The 27,811-nt window shown below is 38.5% G+C and overlaps 1 protein-coding gene across 1 annotated transcript in view; it reads right to left on the bottom strand.

Annotated features, from left to right (window-relative positions):
* Positions 1-17,912: 17,912 nt before the first annotated feature.
* Positions 17,913-27,811, bottom strand: part of LOC104662184 (zinc finger protein 91-like) — a 37,485-nt gene continuing 27,586 nt past the window's right edge. The window contains 2 exon segments of the mRNA XM_030943025.1: positions 17,913-18,890; positions 18,892-21,842. Of these exon segments, the coding sequence (XP_030798885.1) occupies positions 18,858-18,890; positions 18,892-21,842 (2,984 nt within the window). The 3' untranslated portion in view covers positions 17,913-18,857.

The following is a 27,811-nucleotide window of genomic DNA, read 5'->3' as shown; positions in this document are numbered from 1 at the left end:
TTTGGCGCAGAAAAAAATCAACAGGATAAATAGGCAATCTACAGAATAAAAGAAAATACTTGCAAACTGTGTGCCAACATGGAACTAATATTCAGAATTTACAAATAACTCAACTCAAAAATATTACAATAATAATAAACAAAGAATTCTATTGAAAATTGAGCAAATAACATTACTAACCATTTTTCAATAAAGACATGAAAAATGGCCAACATGCATATGAAAAAAGTGCTCAATCTCAACTAAAAATAAAACCACCATTTTTGTTTTACTTTCTGAGATGGAGTCTTAGTTGCCCAGGCTGGAGTGCAGTGGTATGATCTCAGTTCACTGCAACCACTGACTCCCAGGTTCAAGTACTTCTTCTGTGTCAGCCTCCCGAGGAGTTGGGGCTGCAGGTGAGAGCCACCACGCCTGGCTAACTTTTGTATTTTTAGTAGAGACGTCGTTTCACCATATCGGTCAGGCTGGTGTCGAACTCCTGACCTCATCATCTGCCTGCCTCCACCTCCCAGAGTGCTGGGATTACAGGTGTGAGCTACCATGCCTGGTCAGAACTATCATTTGATTCAGAAATCTCATCACTAGGTATCTATCCAAAGAAAAATAGTTTATTATATGAAAATGATACCTATACTTGCACATTTATTGCAGCATGCTCACAATAGCAAATTGTATATACCAGAAAAGCTTAATATTCAAAATATATAGAAAATTCAAAGCAAAGGCAAGTATAATGATAATAATAATAATCCAACTAAAAAAGTCAAAAGACTGAAAAAATATTTTGCCAAAAATATTTCCCAAAAATAACCAGAAAATTAATAACAAATCAAATTCCAAGTTAGAAGAAGAAATAAATAAAAATCAGAACAGAACCAAATGACATTAAGTCCAAAAACAATAAAAATAATCAATAGAATAAAGAGTTGGTTTTTCAAACAGACAAAATTGGTAAATTGCTAGCTAGATTAACCACAAACAGAATAGAAATCTAAATAAACAAAATCAGAAATGAAAGAACAGACATTACAATGGATACAACAGTAATACAAAAGATCACTAGAAATGATTATCTGTATATATTTGTATATTTGAAAATATTTGTATATATTTATATACAATGACCAACAGATATATAAAAAAGTGCTCAATATCACCTACCAACAGGCAACTGCAAATGAAAACAATGATGAGTTATCACTTCAAATCTGTTAGGATTGTTAATATCAAAAAGAAAAAATAGAGAAATAAGTAACATCTGCCATTCATATTCCTGAGATTTCTGAAACAAATCTTAGTATCACCACTGCTCTCACACATTTCAGACATGATGGGAAAAGAAAACTTAAGAAATGATCTAACATGCAGTTCCTCAAAAATACTCAGAAATATTCTTATATTCCCCCGAAACAATGGAAGAGCAGGCATATCATGCAGTACCTTATAAGCCATCAAGAGGACTTTAGCTGTCACGGTACCCTCTAAGGAAAGTCACTAAATAGGAAGTAGAGTCCTTAGAGAATTTAAGGGTATGGGACAAAAGATGCTCCTATTTGAGAGCTAGAGAAATAAAAATGGCTTTTAAGGAAACCTTTCTATCGAAGCAAAGCATTTTATACCACATTTTAAGGTCTGGAATTCTTTTTGACCATTGTACCCCTCGTCTCTGTTATCTGCTTCATTCATGCTTACCTACCTGAGTATTTGACTACTGTCTCATGTCTCTTCACATTCCAGGCTTTTATTTGCTCAAAGCAGTAGATCAGATCAATTACAGACAGCAAGGTCTGTTTTGTTAGAAAAATTAGCATGACTTTCTGGGATTCTCCAGTTACCAACCTAGTACTATGTTCAGTAGAGAGGAAAGAATATTATGAAAGATTCCAGAAATTTAATTCCAAAATACTGTTTTCTGACAGAAACTTTTGAATATTTAAAACATATGTGACATTTCTGGGTCCTTAGCTGTACTATCCAATACTATTGAATTTAAAATTAGTGCTGGATATTGGATTTTAACATTTGTACAACAATGTTTAATGCCATTGAATTTCTAGAATTATCATTAATCTAGAGTGAAGGATACATATTAGCTCAAGAAAGGGGAAGGTTCCTGTTAAGATAAAACATCTTGAAAATTTTCTTATCTATTTCAATAAACCTTCAAGTTTTTCTTAAAAGTATTAATCTAAAAATAATTTATGCAGAGCAAAACCTCCCAAAATCATTCCACAGATAGAGAAAATAGAAGCCTTACAGTATATTAGAAAATCTGGGGGATATTTATTCTCACCGAGAGACCAGGTTTCTGTAGTTCTCTAACTTTGCATCTCTATACAAATTTCACTGAGTAGGATTCAGACATACCCACTCCTCCTGACAGAATTCTATGGCCAAAGCCTTGAATGTTAACATTTCCTAAGAAAACCAAAACACCCACACATATTTAGCAAATGGCCATGGGCAGTATTGTTAATTTTACTCTAGGTGTTTGAGAGTTACGAGAGCTGCCTCTGTTTTACATGAGAGACTGGAATTATCCGATAAAATATTGTTAAATAGAGAAAGATTCTCTAATGTAGTTTTGCATTCTGAGGAAATAAAATGAAAAAAGATCCACAAACCAATGTAGGTACTATAATTTTCTAAATAATACAGCGTAAAATTTATGGCATAAACACAAGCATATACAGTTTTGAGTGCCACATGTACATTATACACAGTAAGTTCTGTCTAGTTCTCATATGGAGAAATCACAGAAAGTTAGAAGGTACCTCTCAAATTTTAATGCATACATCAATGAACTGCAGATTTTGTTAAAATATGGATTCTAATTCAAGAGGTCTGGGATGAGATCTGAGTTACTGATTTGCTAACAAACTCAAAAATGACATAAATGATTCTAACTTAAGGAAAATACTTTGTAAAACATCTAGTGATAGAACCTAGGTTTTATCCCTATATATATGAGCAGTGAACGAAGATGACAGCCTTCATTTTCCAAAGCAAGATATAGAAAAGAGAAACTATTAAGAAAAGGGATATAAGAAAAATGGATGTGCTGTGGTCAAGAATAAGCTGAGGTAAACATCTGGTTCAGTATGACTCAGTGAGTTTGAGTGCAGGTGCACAATTCTCATTATGTAACCTAGTTACATAAGCTCATACTTGGCTCTGAGCCGCTACTCTGTGTAAGGAGTACACAGACAGGTGGATAGGAGGGGAAGAGAGTAAAGCTGCTGATCCTGTACACATGGCTCATGTCCAGGCTTCTGCCCAGAGATAATAAAGCCATATCAAAACTGCCTACAATTCCTTGAGTGTTTTTCCAGCAACCCACCACTCGCCCACTGACTTATGTCAGACCTCAGCTTGGTTAGGAACCTGACACTTGGCATGACTGGGGAGCTTTCAGATTAAATGTGATTCTTGACGCACATTAGTCAGAAAGTCTCTCCAAAATACCTGTTAATAATACAGTTTTTAGAAAGTAATCTTAAAGTGAAGAATTCCTTCAGAAAACACGTTAACCAAGTGAATAAAATGAATTGGACAGATTGGCATCGGGTGCTGATACATATAGGAGGATGCAACATGACTTCTATGAGATTACTGGCCAAAAAACATAAATTATTATTTAATTAATTTATTTATTTATTTTGAGATGGAGTCTCATTCTGTCACCCAGGCTGGAGTGCAGTGGCGTGATCCTGGCTCACTGCAAGCTCCGCCTCCCGGGTTCACATCATTCTTCTACCTCAGCCTCCTGAGTAGCTGGGACTACTGACACCCGCCAACATGCCTGACTAATTTTTTGTATTTTTAGTAGAGAAGGGGTTTCACCATGTTAGCCAGGATGGTCTCAATCTCCTGACCTCGTGATCTACCCGACTGGGCCTCCCAAAGTGCTGGGATTACAGACGTGAGTCACCACGCCCGACAAAAAATATAAATTATAATCTGAATCTAATCTTGAAAAACATGTTTTATGCAAAGTTCAAGCCACATATGATGCCCATGTTTTGTAACTTCTAGTAGTCTATTTAAATAATATCTCTTCAGCATTCTAGAGGCACATTTCTTTGAATTAATTCCTTTACATACATATCTTTCTAAATTATTCCAGGCTATTAATTCCATCCTTTTCCAGTTGGAATTTTAAAATTATGTTCTTCAGAGAGCTGATGAAGCATTCAGATGGAACCTAAACGGTGCACTTTTCTCCCTCACTGATATCTGAGGACCCAGCAGCAACCCCAATAAGAATGTTTTATATCCCTGAAAGATTCTCTCGAAAGCTTAAGGGAATGAGTAACTCCACCTTCCACAGGCTTAATCCCAAGGCACAAAGCCACCTGCACCAGCAGAATGAGTCAGCAAGACAGCAGAAGCAGGAAGAATTGGCGGGAAGACACATATCCCCTGAAGATGGAGAAGGAGGCCATCTGGGTACAGCAGCTGGACAAAGGAAGCTCCTCAGCCTCCAGTCGCCTCTCTGTGCATGCCCCGTGGTCACTGATCTCACCCACCAACAAGTGTCCCAGGAGCCCAGTTAACAGGGAAAAATCGACACAGCCTCTCTTGGTTTCTCCGGTCCAAAAATCCAACGTTGGTCCAAGAAGGCTCTGACATGTGCCAGGCATGTGCTGATCATCTGGTCTTAGGGGGATGCCTCTAAGCCATTCGATCCCGTCCTGGGAACAAAAAAGGCAGTGGTGACAATCGCTTCTTTTATCGTCTCCCTCCAGCTGCCCAGGACAGTACCCTTTTCCCTGTTCTCTCTAGCCTAACCCCTGTTATGCGAAATTCCAAGCTTTCCATTCCAAAGGACAGCCTTGGAGGCTGCCTCATAAAAAACCTACAAACCTTAGGCCTAAGGCAAGATATCCGTGCCTTGTCTTGTTTCGCAATTCAATCTGGACACAATACGAATTGGATAATGGGTCCAAATGGCCCACAAATGGAACACTGGCCTTTACAATTTTAACTGACTTAATCAGTTATTGCTGATGGCTGGAAAAATGAGAAATTCCTTATATCCAGGCCTTTTTTGCACTCAGATCACAACCTAATCTCTGCAGTTCTTGCTCACCTGTTCAAATCCTCCTCCTCTATTCTCGCCGCCCTGATCGCCTTCCTCCTCCCGACCCTACCTCTTCTTTGGATCCAGCAGACTGCCATCCACCCGTCTCAGCCCCTACCTCTCCCTGTCAACCATCTTCTTTCACCTCCAAGCCTCTTCTTTATCTTCTCAGCCACGATCTTCTCAGTCCCCATCTTCTCAGTGGCCATATTCCCAGCCACCATGTTCCTAGTCAACAGTATCCAATTCTTTTCCTACATCGTCCCCTCCTCATGACAATTCTAGTATTGCCTGTACCCATTAACCTCCCCCACCACCCTCTCCTGAGGCTTGTAAACCCATCCCGCCACCTTATACTCCTACCTATCCTCCACTGCCTGTTAACTCAACCCCCCTTCCCCATTCAAACCCTCAGCAGGAACCACTTCCATGTTCCTCCTTCTCTCCTATCCATGCTTGCTCAGGCGCCATCTTTGGCCCATGCTCCAGCCTTACTTCAGTGCCGGTGCTACAGTGCCCCCTTCAGGAAGTAGCAGAAACTGAACATACTGTTAAGAGTTCATGTTCCCTTCTCCCTCACTGATCTCTCTCAAATTAACAAAAAGACTCAGTTCATTTCCAGAAGACCCTACCTCTTATACTGGAGAGCTTCAGTACCTCACCCAGTGTTATGAACTAACTTGGCATGACCTCTACATTATCCTCTCTGCCACCCTCTCCCCAGAAGACCAGGACCGTATATGGACCCTAGCTCAGGTGCATGCCAATACAATTCATAACCAGGCTCCTGCCCAGCCTGCTGGTGCAGAGGCGGTTCCCAACCAGGACCCCCACTGGGATTATCAAGACGTGGTCCCTGGATGCCACCATCGAGACAACATGATTGTGTGTCTCCTTGTAGGACTCAAAAAGGGTGCCCATAAAGTGGTAAACTATGAAAACCTTTCAGAAATCACCCAAGGTCATAACGAAAACCCAGCCCTTCTTCTCTCTTGTTTAACTGACACCATGAGAAAGTATACCAACCTAGACCCAGCTAGCCCAGAAGGAACCACTAAACCTTTCTCTCTATATACCGATGAATGGTGTGGAGTTGCAGCAGGTGTTCTAACCTAGTCTAAGAGACCCACCCTCCAGGTTGTTGCCTACCTCTCTAAATGGCTTGAAGCCACAGTTCTAGGATGGCCTGCCTGCCTCTGAACATTGGCGGCAGCTGCTGTCCTCACCCTTGAAAGTCTAAAACTATCTTTCCAAGCCAACTTAACAGTTTATTCAACCCATAACGTCTAAGACATGCTAGTTCACCACAGTGTACTAAGTTTCATCTCTCCCCCACGGCTCCTCCAACTGTATGCTCTATTCATAGAAACTCCACACATCACCATGCTAACCAGCTCCCATCTAAACTTGGCCACGTTCTTAGCTGAAGCTACCACTGTCCAAGATCCTACACACTTCTGTGTCAACACTGTTCAAACCTTTCTTATAGCTTTTCCAAACCTAACAGAGCAACCCCTTCCAGATGCCTTCTTTACTTGGTTTGTAGATGGCAGCTCCTTCCTACATCAAGGATGCTAGCATGCTGGCTATGCTATAGTGTCACATCCCCCCCCCCCCCCCCACCCGACACACACACTATTCAAGCTAATCCGCTCTTCCTAGGCACCACCTCCCAAAAAGCTGAACTCATCACCCTCATTCAAGCTCTCACCCTAGCAGTCAGACAACAGATCAACATATATTCAAATTTTCATTATGCTTTCCACATAGTGCACTCACATTCATCCATCTGGAAAGAACAGGGTTTCCTAACTGCAAAAAAAAAAAAAAACAAAACACTCCTGTCATAAATGACTCTCATCAGCAAGCTCCTCAAGCCACTAGACTCCTGCAGAAAGCTGCCATCATTTATTGCAGGGGCCACCAAATGCTGGACAATCCTGTATCGGCTGGAAATCTAGCAGATAGAGAAGCCAAACAAGTAGCCCTACAACCTGTGCAAGGCCACTTTCTGTGCCTCTCTTCGTTCTCTCCTCTTTACTCCCCAGAAGAAAAGGGGGACTACCAAGCCCAAAACCTTCAAAACCAAGGACCATTGTATGTCAAGGAAAGGCGCTTCATTCTTCTTCACAATCTCTATCCTCCATAAGCCTCCACAACTCTTTCCATGTCAATTACAAATCTCTCCTGCAACTTCTCCACCCTATCCTCACTTGCCTTCACCTTTCCAGCCATGTTTGAGAGATTACCCAGTCCTGCTCTATCTGCCAATCAGTATCAACCCACAGCTGCCTCTGGCCACCGCCTTTTCCCACTCACTAAGCCCAGGGCCAGGTACCCAGGCAAGACTGACAAGGAGACTTTACTCACATGCTGCCCGATAAACAGCTCTGCAATCTTCTAGCCTTTGTCTGTACTTTCTCCAGGTGAGTAGAAGCTTTCCCAACAACTTCAGAAGATGCAAATGTAATCACACAAACTCTCAACATGCATAATTCTCCATTTTGGACTATCAACATTCATCCAGTCTGATAATGGGCCTGCCTTCCTCAGACAAAGTACCCAAGGTGTCTCTATATCCTTACGTATAAAATGAGTTCTCCACACACCCTACAGTCCTCAATCTTCAGGCAAATTTGAAAAAAATTATCTGTTGTTAAAGCCCAACTCATCAAGCTGGCTCTAGAAACCCTCCAGTGGTGCACAAAAAAAATCTCCCTTTTGCCCTCATGAGATTCTGCACAACACCAAAGGCACAGTCTTTATAGTCCCTTTGAAATTATGTTTGGCTGAATGTTGCGGGAAGTCAGGGACTGGCTGAAGCTGCGTCAGAAGAACATAAAGTGTGAAGATTTCATGGACAATCACTAATTCCCAAAATTAATACTTTTATAATTTCTTACACCCGTCTTTATTGCAATCTCTGAATATAAATTAAGATTTCATGAACATTTATCACTTCCCCAATCAATACTCTTATAATTTCCTATGCCTGTCTTTAATCTCTTAATCCCATCATCTTCATAAACTGAGGATGTATGTTGCCTCAAGACCCTGTGATGATTGCATTAACTGTACAATTGTTTATAAAATGTGTGTTTTACAAATGAGATCTGATTGTAAAACATGGGTGGTTGAACAATATGAAATCAGGGCACCCTGAGAATGAACAGATTAACGGCAATTTTCAGGGAACAAGGAAAGATAACCATAAGGTCTGACTGCCTGCGGGGTTGGCAGAATACAGCCATATTTTTCTTCTCACAGAGAGCTGATGGAAGGACATGTGAATAGGGGAAATATCACTGATTTCTTTTCCCAGCAAGGAATATTAATAATTGATAATAACCCTGGGGAAGGAATGCATTCCCAGGGGCAGGCCTATAGACGGCCACTCTGGGAGTGTCCTTTTTTTTTTTGAGACAGAGTCTCGCTCTGTCACCCAGGCTGGAGTGCAGTGGCCGGATCTCAGCTCACTGCAAGCTCCACCTCCCGGGTTCCCGCTATTCTCCTGCCTCAGCCTCCCGAGTAGCTGGGACTACAGGCGCCCGTCACCACGCCCGGCTAGTTTTTTGTATTTTTTTTTTAGTAGAGACAGGGTTTCACCGTGTTAGCCAGGATGGTCTCGATCTCCTGACCTCGTGATCCGCCCGTCTCGGCCTCCCAAAGTGCTGGGATTACAGGCTTGAGCCACCACACCTGGCCGGGAGTGTCTGTCTTATGTGGTTGAGAGAAGGCATGAAATATGCCCTGGTCTCCTGCAGTGCCCTCAGATTTGCTTGGATTGGAAAATTCCAGCCTGGTGAATTCTAGTCAGACTGGTTATCTGCTTGTGAACTCTGTTTCCTGTTAAAATGTTTATCAAGACAATGTGTGCCCAGTAGGACATGGACCCTCATCAGTAATTCCAATTTTGCCCTTGCCTTGTGATCCTGTTCTCCCCATTTGCCTTGTGATCTTTTACTGCCTTTTGAAGCATGTGATCTCTGTGACCCACTCCCTATTCATACCCCACCTTTTGAAATCCCTAATAAAAAATTGCTGGTTTTGCAGCTCGGGGTTGCCATCACAGTCCTACCAATATGTGATGGCATTCCCGGAGGCCCAGCTGTAAAATTTCTCTCTTTGTACTCTTTCTCTTTATTTCTCAGACCGGCCGACACTTAAGGAAAATAGAAAAGAACTTACGTTGAAATATTGGGGGGCTGGTTCTCCCAATAACCAAATTTTGTCTCGGGGCCTCCACCCTTCCCAGATTCTGAGCCACTAGGGAATTACCTCCCCTCCTTAATCCAGACACAGTCTTTCTTTCATGAAGCAGCAAATGAGGCCATGCCCCTCCCTGTCAACACCTCCTTGTCCTTTCAACATAACTGTCTTGCAGGCACAGATGTGTTTATCTGCCAACCCAACCCTCACAAAAACCTACAACTGAAGTTGACAGGCCCCTGCACTGTGATACTCAGCACGCTGACTGCAGTGAGAGTCCAAGGACTCCCCAACTGGATTCATCGCACCAGGGTCAAGCTCACCCCCAAGGCTACTCCTTCCTCCAAAACATTAACAGTGGGAAACACTATTGGAGTCCCTGTATGTAATAATAATATAAAACAAACAAACAAAAAACAACCACGATCCTTAAAGGCAGGAGGAAGCCAAAGATGGCAACAGGATGAATGGCCTCCAGAACCGATCATCGAATATTACGGTCCTGCCACTTGAGCTGAGGATAGTTCATGGGGTTATTGCACTCCCATATATATGCTAATTAGAATAATTAAGACTACAGGTAGTTTTAGAGATAATCACTAACCAAACCGCCTCAGCTCTGGAAATGCTCACAGAACAACAAAACCAAATGCATGTGGCTATTTATCAAAACAGGCTAGCACTAGACTACTTATTAGCAGAAGAAGGTGGGGTCTATAGTAAGTTTAATATCGCCAATTGTTGTCTTAACATAGACGATAACAGAAAAGCAGTACTAGGAATCACTTCAAAAATCAGAAAAGTAGCCCATGTACCAGTCCGAACCTAGAAGTGGTGGGGCCCAACAAACCTTTTAGGAAGGTGGTTCTCTAATTTAGGAGAATTTAAAACGCTGGTAGGACCAGTAATCTTCATCACCGCATTCCTCCTGTTGCTCTCCCATGTAATCCCACTAATGATAAAAGCCACTAGAACTCTTGTTGAAACTACAGTTGGCCACCAGACAATCCAGACAATGCTCCTGCTACAATGACACAATGGGTATCAACCCATCTCTCAAAAATACCCCAAAAATTAAGTTTTTATTTTTTGAAGGTACCCATCCCACTCCTATGTCATGCCTGAAGTAGTTAATGAGAAAGTTGTCCCTTTTTTCTATAACCAAATAGACAGGAATGAAAGATTCTCCCTGGGGTCTGAAAGCTTAAGGGAATGAATAACTTCTCCCTCCTCAGGCCCAGTTCCAAGGTGCAAGGCCACTTGTGCCAGCAGCATGCATCAGCAAGAGAGTAGAAGGAGGAAGAGATCTGGCCAGGAGACACATTCCCCCTTAAGATCAAGAGGGAGGTTGTCCGGTACTAGGTAGCAGTCACGTCAGACTGGGACACTTCCTGTTTACAGAGGACTATAAAACCCCTGCTCTGTCCTTACTTGGGGCTGAGGCCATTTTAGGTCTCAGCCCACCTGCACCCAGGTTCTCATTAAAACAGTCTGTTCTCCACATTGCCTCATCTTGTCTGTTGGCGTGCTCTCAGGGTTCGAACCAATACAAGAGCCTTGCAATCCCCATCTGCCCAAGCTGATCTGTCAACAAAGAAAATACTTTCATGCTGGGCAGTGGCTAAAGCCTGTAATCCCAGTCCTTTGGGAGGCCGAGGTGGATGGATCACCTGAGGTCAAGAGTTTTGAGACCAGCCTGGCCAACATGGCAAAACCCCATCTCTACAAAAACACAAAAATTAGCTGGGCATGATGGTACACACCTGTAATCCCAGCTACTCGGAAGGCTGAGGCAGGAGAACCGCTTGAATCTGAGAGGTGGAGGTTGCAGTGAGTCAAGATCGCGCCATTGCACTCCAGCACAGATGACAGAGCAAAACTCCACCCCAAAAAAGGAAAAAAAAAAAAAGAAAAGAAAATGTTTTCAATATTTCAGGGTATAAATTCAAGATGAGTATTATTTGTGATATATAAGAAGACTGGATGGAGAGAATAAAGGCTCTGATAAATTGGGAAGAATTATTTTAAAGAGATCCTTTCACTGTCATGAGAAGAAAATGGAAAAGGTAGTTGAAACAATCTTGTTAGGCAAAAGCATCAGAAGTAGAAATGTAAATGATTGCAATTCTAAATACATGAAATTCTAGAAGAAACTGTGAACACAGTTTTGACCTGGGACACCTATCTAAGAATCAACCATGTTTTCTCTCTTCTGTAATTCTTTCTCAGGTGAGATTATCTGAACAAATTACCACCTTCAGCTTGAGAATGTGTCTTTAAAGGCATTAGGAACAGACCCTCTGAAGGAGGCAGACTGCTCCGACAGGACCCGGGAGACACCCCAAATACTGTGAGTGCCCCAACTGCAGAAGTGGGAACGGGAGACCCTCCTCTCCTGAACACAAACCCCCATACAGAGTGCAGGAGGCAGCAGGGAGGCCCTGGGAGCTTGCTGAATCCCCAGGCAGCCCATTCCTGCCTGGCACCACAGGAATCCATCAGGAGGGAGGACAGAGGAGCAGGGGGTAAAACACCAAGGGGAGAAGGACTTCCCTAGCTGAACTTTGCAAGAATTTGAACAAGGCAAGAAGCCTCCTGGCCAGAACTCGGGGTGAGGCAAGAATCTGGCTTGCAGACTTCACAGGCAGAGAAAAACTAAAGCACTGTTCTTTCCCAGCTGGGAGGCAGGAAGCCTTAAGCAATTTTCAAGCCCAACTTGCCCTCCACCTGGAAACAGACTAGGGGCTGTTGTGGGGGCAAAGTGAAATTGAGACCGGCTCTTTGGTTTGCATGGGAGCTGAGTGACGCTTGTGACTGATGGCTTTCCCCACTTCCCTGACATCCTGTATGACTGAGCAGAGACATCCATAATCCTCCTAGGTACAAAACTTTAGTGACCTTGGAATCTCACCCCCACCCTCCACAGCAGCCGCAGCAAGACCCGTCCAACAAGAGTCTGAACTAGACACATCTAGCACCTCTCGCACCCAATTATTCTTCCCTACCCAACCTGGTGGTGGTAGACAAAGAACATAATCTTGCACTGCAGTCTTGAAGACAGAGCAAGACTCTGTCTCAAGAAAAATAAAAATTAAAAAATAATAATAATAAAAATTAAAATAAAAAAACCCACAAAACACCAAACTATGCAGGCAATAAAGAGCGTGATGAATGCAATGCTACCGCACATTTCAATATTAATATTGAATGTAAATGGACTAAATGCTCCACTTGAAAGACACAGAACTGCAGAATGAATAAGAACTCACCAATCAACTATCTGCTTTCTTCAGGAGACTCAGCTAACATAACACATAAGGACCCAAATAAACTTAAAGGGGTGGAAAAAGGCATTTCATGCAAATGGATACCAAAAGCAAGCAGGGGTAGCTATTCTTATACCAGACAAAACAAACTTTAAAGCAACAGTGATTAAGAGACAAAGAGGGACATTATGTAATGGTAAATGGCCTAATCCAACAGAAAAACATCACAATCCTAACGATGTATGCATCTAACACTGGAACTCTCAAATTTATAAAACAATTACTAACAGACCTAAGAAACGAGATAGACAGCAACACCGTAACAGTGGCAAACTTTGATACTCCACTGACAGCACTAGACAGGTCATCAAGACATAAAGTCAACAAAGAAACAATGGATTTAAACTATACCCAGGAACAAATGGATTTAACAGATATGTATAAAACATTTTATCCAACAACTGCAGAACGCACATTCTACTCAACAGTGCATGGAACTTTCTCCAAGACAGATCATATGATAGGCCATAAAATGATCCTCAACAAATTTAAGAAAATTGAAATTATGTCAAGCACTCTCTCAGACCATAGTGGAATAAAATAGGAAATCAACTCCCTTCAAAACCACACAAATTCATGTAAATTAAATAACCTGCTCCTGAATGAGCACTGGGGCAAAAAACAAAATCAATATAGAAATTAAAAAATTCTTCAAACTGAGTGACAATAATGACACAATTTATCAAAACCTCTGGGATACAGCTAAAGTGATGCTAAGAGGAAAATTCATAGCCCTAAATGCCTACATAAAAAAGTCTGAAAGCAAAAACGGACAATCTAAGGTCACACCTCAAGGAACTAGAGAAACAAGAACAAACCAAACCCAAACCTAACAGAAAAAAGGAAAATAACCAAGATCAGAACAGAACAAAATAAAATTGAAACAAAAAAATACAAAAGGTAAATGAAACAAAAAGCTGCTTATTTGAAAAGATAAATAAAATTGATAGACCATTAACAAGATTAACCAAGAAAAGAGGAGAGAAAATCCAAATAACCTCACTGAGAAATGAAACAGGAGATATTATAACTGACACCACTGAAATACAAAAAAATCATTCAAGGCTACTATGAACACGTTTACACACATAAACTAGAAAACCTAGAAGAGATGAAAAAATTCCTGGAAAAATACAACCCTGTTAGCTTAAATTAGGAAGCATTAGACACCCTGAACAGACCAATAACAAGCAGCGAGATTAAAGTGGTTAATTTAAAAATTACCAACAAAAAAAGTCCAGGACCAGATGGATTCACAGCAGAATTCTACCGGATATTCAAATTAGTACCAATCCTCTTGACACTATTCCACAAGATAGAGAAAAGAGGAACCCTCCATAATTCATTCTATGAGGTCAGCATCACCCTAATACCAAAACCAGGAAAAGATACAACCAAAAAAGAACACTACAGACCAATATCCTTGATAAACATTGATGCTAATATTCTTAACAAAACACTAGCTAACCATATCCAACAACATGTCAAAAAGATAATCCATCATGATCATGCTGATTTCATACCAGGTATGCAGGGATGGTTTAACACACACAAGTCAACAAATGTGATATACCACATAAACAGAATTGAAAACAAAAACCACATGCTCATCTGGATAGATGCAGAAAAAAAATTTGACAAAATTTAGCATCACTTTATGATTAAACCTCTCAGCAAAGTTGGCATACCAGGGACACAGCTTAATGTAATAAATAAAAATTATCTATGACAAACCCACAGCCAACATAATACGGAATAGAAAAAAGTTGAAAGCATTTCCTTTGACAATGGGAACAAGACAAGGATGTCCACTCTCACCACTCCTCTTCAACAGAGCCATGGAAGTCCTAACCAGAGCCATCAGACGAGAGAAAGAAATAAAGGGCATCCAAATCAGTAAACAGGAAGTCAAACTGTCCGTTTGCTGATGATATGATCATTTACCTTGAAAACCGTAAAGACTCCTCCAGAAAGCTCCTAGAACTGATAAAACAATTCAGCAAAGTTTCTGGATACAAGATTAATGTACACAACTCAGTAGCTCTTCTATTCACCAACAGCAACCAAACAGAGAATTAAATCAAGAACTCAACCTCTTTTACAATAGCATAAAAAAATTAAATGAATATACCTGATGAAGAAGTTGAAAGACCTGTAAAAGGAAAATTACAAAACACTGCTGAAAGAAATCATAGACAACACGAACAAATGGAAACACACCCCATGCTCAAGCATGGGTAGAATAATTTGTGAAAATGACCATACTGCCAAAAGCAATCTATAAATTCAACACAATCCCCATCAAAATACCACCATCATTCTTCACAGAGTTAGAAAAAACAATACTAAAATTCATATAGAACCAAAATTCATATAGAACCAAAAAAGAGCCTGCATAGCCAAAGCAAGACTAAGCAAAAAGAACAAATCTGGAGGCACCACACTACCTGATTACAAGCTATATAGGCCATAGTCACCAAAAGAGCATGGCACTGGTATAAAAATTGGCACATAGACCAATGGAACAGAGAAGCCAGAAATAAACCCAAATAATTACAGCCAAGTGATCTTCAAAAAAGCAAACAAAAACATAAAGTGGGGAAAGTACACCCTTTCAACAAATGGTTCTAGAATAATTGGCTAGCCACATGTAGGAGAATGAAACTGGATCCTCATCTCTCACCTTATAAAAAAATAAACTCAAGATGGATTAAGGACTTAAACCTAAGACCAGAAACTATAAAAACTCTGGAAGATAAAATCGGAAAAACCTTTCTAGGCATTGGCTAGGCAAAAATTTCATTACCAAAAACCAAAAAGCAAATGCAATAAAAACAAAGATAAATAGCTGGGACCTAATTAAACTAAAGAGCTTCTTGCATGGCAAAAGGAACAGTCAGCAGAGTAAACAGACAACTCACACAGCGGGAGAAAATCTGCACAATCTATACACCTGACAATGGATTAATATCCAGAATCTACAACAAACTCAATTATACCTCTGACAAAGGATTAATATCCAGAATCTAAAAAATAACTCAAACAAATCAGTAAGGAAAAAAAAGAAAAACAAACAACCCCATCAAAAAGTGGGGTAAGGACATGAATAGAAAATCCTCAAAAGAAGATGGCCAACAAACATATAAAAAATGGTTAACATCACTAATGATCAAAGAAATGCAAATCAAATCCACAATGCAATACCACCTTATTCCTGCAAAAATAGCCATAGTCAAAAGATCAAACAACTGTAGATGTTGGCGTGGATGTGGCAATCAGAGAACACATCCATACTGCTGGTGGGAATGTAAACTAGTACAGCCACTATAGAAAACATATAAATGCATATGGAAAACAATGTGGAGATTCTGTAAACAACTAAAAGTAGAACTACCAGTTGATCCAGCAATCCCACTACTGAGTATCTACCCAGAGAAAAAGAAGTCATTATTTGAAAAAGGTACTTGCACATGCGTGTTTCTAGCAGCACAATTCACAACTGTAAAATCATGGAACCAGCTGAAACGCCCATGAATTAACGGGTGGGTATAGAATCTGTGAGATACATACATATGTGTGTGTGTGTGTATGTGTGTGCGTGTGTATATATATATACAATATGTATAATGTGTATTTATATATATATACACATGCACACATATATATGTTGGAATTATAATTTTATATATATATATATATATATGTTTGAATACTACTCAACAATAAAAAGGAATGAATTAACAGCATTTGCAATGTCCTGGATAAGATTGGAGACTATTATTCTAATGGTAAAACAAATATCGTATGTTCTCACTGATATGTGGGAGGTATGCTATGAGGATGCAAAGGCATAAGAATAATACAATGGACTTTGGGTACTTGGGGGCAAGAGTGAAAGGGGAAGGGATAAAATACAACACATATAGTGCCGTGTACACTGCTTGGGTGCACCAGGATCTCACAAATCACCACTAAAGAACTTACTCAACTAACCAAATACCACCTGTACATAAGTAACTTATGGAACAATAAAATTTTAAAAAATTATTCTTATAATTACAGACTGGCTCACATAATGAATTCTTCATAAACTATTACACAGGCCAGGCCTGGTACCTCATGCCTGTAATCTCAGCACTTTGGGAGGCTGAACTGAGTGATCACCTGAGGTCACACTTTGGAGACCAGTTTGACCAACATGGTGAAACCTTATCTCTACTAAAAATACAAAAATTAGCCCAGGCAAGGTGGCTCATGCCTGTAATCCCAGCACTTTGGGAGGCTGAGACGGGTTGATCATGAGGTCAGGAATTTGAGACCAGCCTGACCAAAATGGTGAAATCCTGTTTCTACTAAAAATACAAAAATTAGCCGGGCATGGTGGCACATGCCTATAATCTCAGCTACTCAGGAGGCTGAGGCAGGGGAATTGCTTGAACCTGAAAGGCAGAGGTTGCAGTGATCCCAGACTGCACCACTGCACTCCAGCCTGGGAGATGGATTAAGACTCTGTCTCAAAAACAAACAACAACAACAACAACAACAACAAAAAACCCTATTAAACAAAAAAGAAAATTAAAGTCCAGCATGAGTGCCAGTCAAGTTAAAACAGAGAACTTGCATGGGGAGATTCTGAACCAAAAGATTGTACAGTAATAAATTTAATACAAAGCAGATAGCATAAATTTGCTTTCAGCATTTTTGAGAATTTTTGTTTTCTAGTAAATTAGACACCTTCTTAAAATGATTTATTTTGTTCCAGTATTGCTTTTTTTCTCCTATAGTTTCAAATTTATACTCAAACACACTCCAGAATTTATTTATACCTAAGATTCATCTTTAGACTAATAGATGTGTATTTTTAACTCAATGTTAATCAATACTAACAGTCCATATGTGCTTGCAGGCAGAGGCCACATGTTCAAAGAAAAATATATTAAAAAATTTTTAAAGATTTATTCGGGACTCAGAAATGTATGTATTTTACTTATGTTTGTATATAATTTTTATTATGACCATAAAAATAATCCTGTAGTCAATAAAAATTTAATTGTACCTTTAAAAATAACTAAAACTGTAGAATTGAATTGTTTGTAATACAAAGAATCAATACTAGAGGTAATGGAGACAGTATTTAGTCTAATGTAATGGTTATATATTGTATGCCTGTATCAAAATATACCATATATGGCATAAATATGTACACATATTAGGTATCCACAAAAATTAAGAATACATTTAAATGTGAAAATAAAAATAAAAATTTAACCTAAAGGAACAATATTCTTTAACTTAATGGCAATTAAGTCACTGGCAAAAAAGTTTACAAGAGATGTCAGTCCATTTATCTTACTAAACAGTATATTTTTACCATCTTTTACTTACACCCTTGAGTAAGGTGGAATAGGTTAAAGTTAGAGGCATAATAACACTTTATTGAATTCACTATAGTATTTAACATGTTAAAAATGTTGAGTTGAAAAGTTAAGTTCACATGTAATTTATAATTTTAAAATATACTGCAATATTTCATAAAAATGCAATCATATTAAATTTTAACTAAAATTAAGAATGTTTTCCTTTCATAATAATGCAGAAGAATACTAATCTGAACACCTACCTCATGCGTCACTCAATATTACAAATTAACCACAAAGATCCTCTCTACTTAAATTTTCATCATGCATCTTACATTTTAATGTCCTTAATCTTTCCATAGAAAAGGTCATAAATAATGCCTCTTCATATTTGTAATGCTTTTCCAAAATAAATACTCTTCTGTACTTTAAAGATGTATTTTCTGATCAATCTTTTGACAGTAATTACACTTCTAATGTTTTTATTTAGTATGAAAGCTCTGATTTTGAGTAAGATGTGAGCAGGTATTAATGGCATTTTTACTTTGTCTATATTTGTATACTTTTTCTCAAATATAAATGCTTTCCTGTTCATTAAGGTGTGACCATTGGTTCAAAGTTTGGCCACATTGTTCACACTGGTAGTTTTCTCCAGTATGAATTATCTTACCTACAATCAAGTGTGACAATAATTTAGATGCTTTGTCGTATTCTTCACATTTCTAGGATTTCTCAGCAGTATGATTTTCTTGCTGTTTAGAAAAGTTTGAGTTGTCAAAAGCACTGGCACATCTTTCAGGTTTGTAGAGTTTCTCTCCAGTATGAATAATCTTATGTCTGTTAAGAATTCAGGACTTTTTATAGACTTTACCACATTATTCACACTTGTAAGATTTCTCTCCAATACGAGTTATCTTATCCGTATAAGGTGTGAAAACTGGTTAAAGGTTTTGCCAAATTTTTCCTGTTTGTAGGGTTGCTGTCCAGTATGAATTTTCTTATGTCTGATTAAGGCTGAGGACCAGAAAAAGGATTTGCTACATTCTTCACATTTGTAGAGTTTTACTCCAGTATGAATTACCTTGTGTTTAGTAAAGGCTGAAGACCGGTTAAAAGATTTCCCACATTCTTTACATGTGTAGGGTTTCTCTCTAGTATGAATTTTCTTATGGTTAGTAAGGATTGAAGACTGGTTAAAGGCTTTGCCACATTTTTCACATTTGTAGGGTTTCTCTCCAGTGTGAATTATCTTATGTTTAGTAAGAGCTGAGGACTCTTTAAAGGCTTTGCCACATTCTTCACATTTGTAGGGTTTCTCTCCAGTGTGCATCCTCTTATGTCTAGTTAAGGTTGAGGATTGGCTAAATGCTTTGCCACATTCTTCACATTTGTAGGGTTTCTCTCTAGTATGAATTCTCTTATGTCCAGTAAGGGTTGAGGATGATATAAATGCTTTGCCACATTCTTCACACTTGTAAGGTTTCTCTCCAGTATGAATTATCTTATGTGTAGTAAGCTTTGAGGATCGATTAAAAGCTTTGCCACATTCTTCACATTTGTAGGGTTTCTCCCCAGTGTGCATCCTCTTATGTCTAGTTAGGGTTGAGGACTGGCTAAAGGCTTTGCCACATTCTTCACATTTGTAGGGCTTCTCTCCAGTATGAATTATCTTATGTTCAGTAAGAGTTGAAGATTTCCTAAAAGCTTTGCCACATTCTTCACATTTGTAGGGTTTCTCTCCAGTATGAATTATCTTATGTGTAGTAAGGGTTGAGGATTGGCTAAAAGCTTTGCCACATTCTTCACATTTGTAGGGTTTCTCTCCAGTGTGCATCCTCTTATGTGTCGTAAGGTGTGAGGGTTGGCTAAATGCTTTGCCACATTCTTCACATTTGTAGGGTTTCTCTCTGGTATGAATTCTCTTATGTTCAGTAAGGGTTGAGGACCAGAAAAATGCTTTGCCACATTCTTCACTCTTGTAAGGTTTCTCTTTAGTATTAATTACCTTATGTGTAGTAAGATTAGAAGATTGATTTAAAGCTTTGCCACATTCTTCGCATTTGTAGAGTTTCTCTCCAGCATATATTATTTTATGTTTAGCAAGGGTTGAGGGATGCTTAAAAGCTTTGCCACATTCTTCACATTTGTAGGGCTTCTCTCCAGAGTGTATCCTTTTATGTCTAGTTAGGGTTGAAGACCACATAAATGCTTTATCACATTCTTTACATTTGAAGGGTTTCTCTCTAGTATGAATTCTTTTATGTTTAGTAAGGCTTGAGGACCAGATAAATGCTTTGCCACATTCTTCACACTTGTAAGGTTTCTCTCCAGTATGAATTATCTTATGTGCAGTAAGATTTGAAGATCGATTAAAAGCTTTGCCACATTCTTCACATTTGTAGAGTTTTTCTCCAGCATGTATTATTTTATGTTTAGTAAGGGTTGAGAGTCGCTTAAAAGCTTTGCCACATTCTTTACATTTGTAGGGTTTCTCTTCAGTATGAGTTATCTTATGATTAGTAAGGGTTGAGGAATTGTTAAAAGCTTTGCCACATTCTTTACATTTGTAGGGTTTTTCTCCAGTATGAATTCTCTTATGTTTAGCAAGGGTTGAGGAATGGCTAAAAGCTTTGCCACATTCTTCACATTTGCAGGGCTTCTCTCCAGTATGTATCCTCTTATGTCTAGTTAGTGTTGAGGACCATATAAATGCTTTGCCACATTCTTCACACTTGTAAGACTTCTCTCCAGTATGAATTATCTTATGTGCAGTAAGATTTGAAGATCGATTAAAAGTTTTGCCACATTCTTCACATTTGTAGCATTTCTTTCCAGTATGAATTATTTTATGTGTAGTAAGGGTTGAGAATTGCTTAAAAGCTTTGCCACATTCTTTACATTTGTAGGGTTTCTCTCCACTATGAATTATCTTATGTTTAGTAAGGGTTAAGGATTGCCTAAAAGCTTTGCCACATTCTTCACATTTGTAGGGTTTCTCTCCAGTGTGTACCCTCTTATGTTTAGTAAGGGTTGAGGATTGCCTAAAAGCTTTGCCACATTCTTCACATTTGTAGGGTTTCTCTCCAGTGTGTATCCTCTTATGTCTAGTTAGGGTTGAGGACCATAGAAATGCTTTGCCACATTCTTCACATTTGTAGAGTTTCTCTTCAGTGTGTATCCTCTTATGTCTAGTTAGGGTTGGGGAGCAAATAAATGCTTTGCCACATTCTTCACACTTGCAAGATTTTCCTCTAGTATGAATTTTCTTATGCCCAGTAAGGGTTGAAAGCCAGATAAATGCTTTGCCACATTGTTCACACTTGTAAGGTTTCTGTCCAGAATGCATTATCTTATGTGTAGTCAGACTTGAGGACTGATTAAAAGTTTTGCCACACTCTTCACACTTGTAGATTTTCTCTTCAGCACAAAGTATTTTATGTGTAATAAGGGTTGAGAGTTGCTTAAAAGCTTTGCCACATTCTTCACATTTGTAGGGTTTATCTTCAGTATGAATTTTCTTATGATTAGTAAGGGTTGAGGACCAATGAAAGGTTTTTTCACATTCTTTACATTTGTAGGACTTCTCTGTAATACTTATCATATGTCTATTTGAATTTAAAAATTTATAAAAGACTTTCAAATATTTACCACATTGAAATACTTTGCTCCGGGTAGTTGTGAAACACTGGTTAAGTTTACTATAACCTTCTCTGTACACCTTACACTCATCCACACTTTTACAACTTTTTCTTAACTGTAAATTCTCATGTCCACATTTTTCATATTTTCTCAGTAATACTTGTTGAAAAGAATCTTCCATGCCCTGCTCTGGCCAAAAGTCTTGAGCAAAATGAGGACATATATCTGAAAAAAAAAATAAAAATATTAAATTACTCCACTGACTGAACTCAAATGAACATAGTTTTAAAATCCTACCTATAAAATTACACAAACAAACAAAATAGCACTGCAAAATACCACAGGCCCTAAGTCTTTTTATTTATTTATTTATTTTTTTGAGATGAGTCTCACTCTGTCGCCCAGGCTGGAGCACAGTGGCGCGATCTCGCTTCACTGCAAGCCCCGCCTCCAGGGTTCATGCCATTCTCTTGCACAGGCCCTAATTCTTTCATAGGCATATATATGTAACAAAAACATACAGATCAAATTACATCTATATTAATAAGTGTGTGCAGTGTCTTGGGTGAGCACAATGCAAAAAACCACACAGAAAAAAAAGAAATCTGTTAAATTTACCCGACACAGCTTTTCCAGCTTCCCATTATAATAGTGTGCCTTTAGAGGTAAATTGCCAACTCTTGGTTTCTGTTTTAAAAGAAAGGTAAAATACTAGCCCATTCATTTTTATTTCTAGCTTTTAGGGGCTTTTCCCGACACTGGTTTCTGTCTCTTATGACATAAAGTGTTGAAAGAAACCATAGCATAATTTTGAATGACAGTTTGAGTGCTGAAACCAAAGAAAAATGTTACAGCAGCAGAGAGATCACAGTACCACAGAAAGGAAACAGGCATAGCAAGTGATTACTGACTTCTACAAAGTAACATGAGTAAACCCTCTTAATTAAAAATAAACACAAAATTTCAGACAACACATACCCTAAGAACATATTGGAGAAATTCCCCTAATCATTAGACAAGATAGTTGTTTTCAGACTATGCCAGGACAAAACTACATTATAAAGACTTTGACAGGTAGCTTTTTTTGATGTCCACATCTCAAAGATTATAATATATACAAAATAGGGCAATATGATTCCACCAAAAATATAAAATTTTCAGAAAGAAACCATAAAAAGATGTGTACATTAATTTTAAGAATTGATAATAAATTGAATAATACTGATTAAAATAGGAACAGAGACAACTACAGAGAATCAGAAAAATAAGGATGAGAACAAAAATATTTAAGATTTCAAAAAAACAGAAATTGTGGAAGTAAAAATATAAAAACTGATCCTAAAAGTAAGAAAAAATGATGTAAATATAAAGAAGCTCAACAAACTAGGATCACAGAAAGATATTTATAATAAACACATATATAAGCATGATTTCAAAAGTCACAGACAAAAAAAAAAAAATCTTTGAAGCTGCAAAATAAAACTGATGTGCCAGGCCAGGCATGGTGGCTCACACCTGTATTTTAGGCACTTTGGGAGGTCAAGGCGGACAGATCACCTAAGGTCAGGAGTTCGAGACAAGCCTGGCCAACATGGTGAAACCCCGTCTCTACTAAAACTACAAAAATTAGCCAGGTGTGGTGGCGTGTACCTGCAATCCCAGCTACTTGGGAGGTTGAGGCAGATCATGAGGTCAGGAGTTCGAGACCAGCTTGACCAACATGGAGAAAACTTGTCTCTACTAAAAATACAAAATTAGCTGGGTGTAGTGGCACATGCCTGTAATCCCAGCTACTCAAAATGCTGAGGCAGGAGAAACGCTTGAACCCGGGAGGCAGAGGTTGTGGTGAGCCAAGATCGTGCCATTGCACTCCAGCCTGGGCAAAAAGAGCAAAATTCTGTCCCAAGAAAAAAAAAAAAAAAATTGGTAGTTAATACGTATTAAGATTTAGCTTTCAAGATAAAAACATTTTAGCAAAATGTTGCATGAAAATTTCAAGATGATTAATAAGACTATATATTTAAATATATTTTGTGGTAAATTTTGTTTTTGACAAGTAAAAACAATAATAACTAAAAGAAGTACAGAGTTATGATAGTTTTAAATTATATTCACATTTAAAAGTGTTTCTCCCACAAAAAAAATAGATTCATAAATAAATAGGATGTTGAAATTATAAGAATTTTATGACTACTGAGCTTACACAGGATTAGAAAATCATTCACAACAAACCTACAAGACAAATATACAAGTTATAAAACACACAAAGATAACATTTATACTGGAAAACAAACATAGAGATAATTCTATTGGAAAAAGACATATGGCTCAATCATATTTGATTTTGCTCCAGACTGTCTTAAATTGCATAAAGTTAAATACTGGCATGAACAATTATTATACTAAAATATCAAAGCATATATAGATGTGTGGTGGCATACCCTAAAATATATAACACAAAAATATAAAATTGCAAAACCAAATTAAAACATGGAATGTGAACCATATTAGATGCCATCAACTAGATTAACATTCATTAAGAAAATCTTAGAAGAAGAATATGGAAAAAAATAATACAGAGGTTACTTGAAAATAAAAAAGGGTGAGAACTTCCCAAATTTTGATGTAATAAAAGAAAAAAAAAACTCTAACCAATAATACTTGATTTAAATTTATTTCACTTTAAAAAGAAGATGAAAATAAAAAATTTCCAAAATAAAAAGTGAGAATGTTCATCACCTCTAGCACAGTTCTACAAAAAAGTGCTACATGGTGTCCAGGCTCCGTGGGCTCATGCCTGTAATCCTACAGTTTTAGGAGGCAAGTCTGTTAGAACACTAGAAACCAGAAGCTTCAGATCAGCCTGAGTAAAGTGAGACTCTGCGTATAACAATAAGAAATGCTAACATGAGTCAGTTTTGTTTAAAAAAAAAACTACTAGACAGTATCATAAAACCATATATAAAGTTCTCTATTAAATGTAAATATACAAATACAGAAATCTTTACTATCATAATGATGATGCTTAAAACCCAGAAAGATCTTCCACAGAATATTTAAAACAGAATAAAAATGGTAACCGTAGACACCAAGCTCCCATTTTCAATAATAAATAGAAGATTCATATAAAAAGGAATAAGAAAACAGAAAACCTAGACAACACTATACACTGTATTTATTATTCTGCATATAGAAGAATACCTGAGAGTGGATAATTTATAAAAAAGCAAGTTTATTTGGCTCACAATTCAGCAGATTGTATAAAAAGTGTGTGCCAGCATCTGCTTCTGGTGAGAGTGTCAGCAAGCTTACAATCATGGTGGAAGGTGAAGATTAATTGTACGTACCACATGATAACAGACAGAGCTAGTATGAGGTGAAGGAGCCAGGTTCTTCTAATAAACCAGCTTTCATTTGAATTAATAAAGCATACACATTTTGATTACCAAGAGGATAGTGCCAAACTATTCATAAGGACTTTGTCCCATGACCCAAACACCTCCTACCAGGTCCGACATCTAACATTTAGAATTAATTGTAGCATAAGGTTTGGGTAACATCAACATCACAACCATATTATAGACCAACTAGGTTTAACAGACACGTACAAAACTTTTCAGTCAAAAACAAGGGAGTACACAATATTCTTATTTGCACCTGGTGTACTCTGTTATGACACACACTAAGTTTCATTAAATTTAAGAATGCCAGGTCGGTGGTGTAGCTCATGCCTATAATCCCAACACTTAGAGAGACCAATGTGTGAGGATCACTTAGAGCTAAAAGTTTCTGGCCAGCGTGGGCAACACAGTGAGACCCTATCCCTACAAAATAATCAAATAATTATTTAGACGTGGTACTTTGTAGTCCCAACTACTTGAGAGGCTTAGGTGGAAGATAACTTGAGCCCAGTAGGTTGAGGCTGCAGTGAGTCAACATTATGCCAAAACACTCCAGCCTGGGAGACAGAGTAAGATCCTGTCATCAAACAAAAACAAACACACACTAAAAAACAAATAAATTTAAGAAGATCAATATTATTCACTTTGTGTTTTCTGATGAAAACTATATTAAACTGGAGATTAAAACTGAAAAATCCAAAAATACATTAAAATAAAACACTCTTCAACATATTTTTGCTCAGGAATAAAAAAATTTAACGTTTCAAAAATTTCAATACAACCTACAGTGGTAGACAAATTCAATATAATCTTTATGAAACTCCCAATAGTAGTTTTTTAAAGAAATATTGTTTGAGATGTTAAAATTTTATTATGAATTATAGCCAACCACCCACGGAAAAATACAAAGAAGCATTATAACTTCCGATTTTGAAACATATTAAAAGCAACAATAACAAAAACAATGTGGTACTCACACAAAGACAGATAAACAGATGAAAGAACAGAGTAGAGCCCAGAAATGAACTCTTCTGTACATGGCCAAATAATCTCCCACAAAATTGACATGAGCACACAACAGAAGATAATCTTTTCAAAAAATTATGTTAAAAACTGAATATCCGGCCGGGCGCGGTGGCTCAAGCCTGTAATCCCAGCACTTTGGGAGGCCGAGACGGGCGGATCACGAGGTCAGGAGATCGAGACCATCCTGGCTAACACGGTGAAACCCCGTCTCTACTAAAAAGATACAAAAAACTAGCCAGGCGACGTGGCGGGCGCCTGTAGTCCCAGCTACTCGGGAGGCTGAGGCAGGAGAATGGCGTGAACCCGGGAGGCGGAGCTTGCAGTGAGCTGAGATCCGGCCACAGTACTCCAGCCCGGGCGACTGAGCGAGACTCCGCCTCAAAAAAAAAAAAAAAAAAAAAAAAAAAAAAAAAAAAAAAAAAAATAACTGAATATCCATACTGATAAAATAAAGATCAATTATTTCCTTAAACTATATGTGAAAATCTTTTAGACACAGGAAGATAACTTTTTTGTTGTCGTTGTTTGTTGTTGTTGTTGTTGTTTTGAGATGGAATCTCGCTCTGTTGCCCAGGCTGGAGTGCAGTGGCACGGTCGGATCACTGCAACCTCCGCCCCCGGGTTCAAACAATTATCCTGCTTCAGCCACCCAAGTAGCTGGGATTACAGGCACCGGGCACAGCACCTGGCTAATTTACGTATTTATTTATTTATTATTTTGAGACGGAGTCTCTCTCAGCCGCCCAGACTGGACTGCAGTGGCACGATCTCGGCTCACTGCAAGCTTCGTCTCCCCGGTTCACGCCATTCTCCTGCCTCAGCCTCCCAAGTAGCTGGGACTACAGGCGCCCCCTGCCACGCCCGGCTATTTTTTTGCATTTTTAGTAGAGATGGATTTTTTTTTTGCATTTTTTGCATTTTTGTTGGCCTGGCTGGTCTCGAAATCTTGACCTCGTGATCCGACCGCCTCGGTCTCTCAAAGTGCTGGGATTACAGGCGTGAGCCACCGGGCCCAGCAGCATAAATTTGTAATTTATTAAACACATATAGGGGAGGCGGGGCACTGTGGCTCATGCCTGTAATCCCAGCACTTTTGGAGGCCGAGATGGGTGGATCACGAGGTCAGGAGTTCAAGACCAGACCAGTCTGACCAAGATGGTTTCGAAAACCCGTCTCTACTAAAAATACAAAAAATAGCCAGGTGGGGCGGTGCATGCCTGTAGTCTCAGCTACTCAGGAGGCTGAGGCAGAAGCATCGATTGAACCCAGGAGGTGGGGGTTGCAGTGAGCCGATATCGCACCATTACACTCCAGCCTGGGTGACAGAGCGAAACTCTATCTCTGCCTCTCTCTCTCTCTCTATATATATACATATACATATATGAAACATATGACATTAGTCTTGGTGCCAAATTCTTAGATACATTAAATGCATGAGCAACAAAGAAAAAAACAGAATTTTACTACACTACACTTAGAAATTTCTGCACATTTAAGTAAACATTTAATAGAGAAATAATACCTACTATAAAATGGGTGAAAATATTTACAAATTACATGTGATAAGAGTGAATATCCAAAAAATATAAACAACTTGTAAAATGGAGCAATAAAGTCGAATAACTTTATTTAGAAATAGACAAATAATTAAAATAAAATTTCATTAAAAATCAAATGAAGAATTTGAAAGGACACACAAAATTACTAATTTGTAGAGAAATACATTAAAATCACAATGAAAAACAAAATCCCCTCACACCCACTTAA

Source organism: Rhinopithecus roxellana, chromosome 12 (genome assembly GCF_007565055.1).
Source record: "Rhinopithecus roxellana isolate Shanxi Qingling chromosome 12, ASM756505v1, whole genome shotgun sequence".
NCBI lineage: Eukaryota > Metazoa > Chordata > Mammalia > Primates > Cercopithecidae > Rhinopithecus > Rhinopithecus roxellana.
The sequence above is the reverse complement of the archived record's forward strand: the minus strand, read 5'-3'. Positions and strand labels throughout refer to the sequence as shown.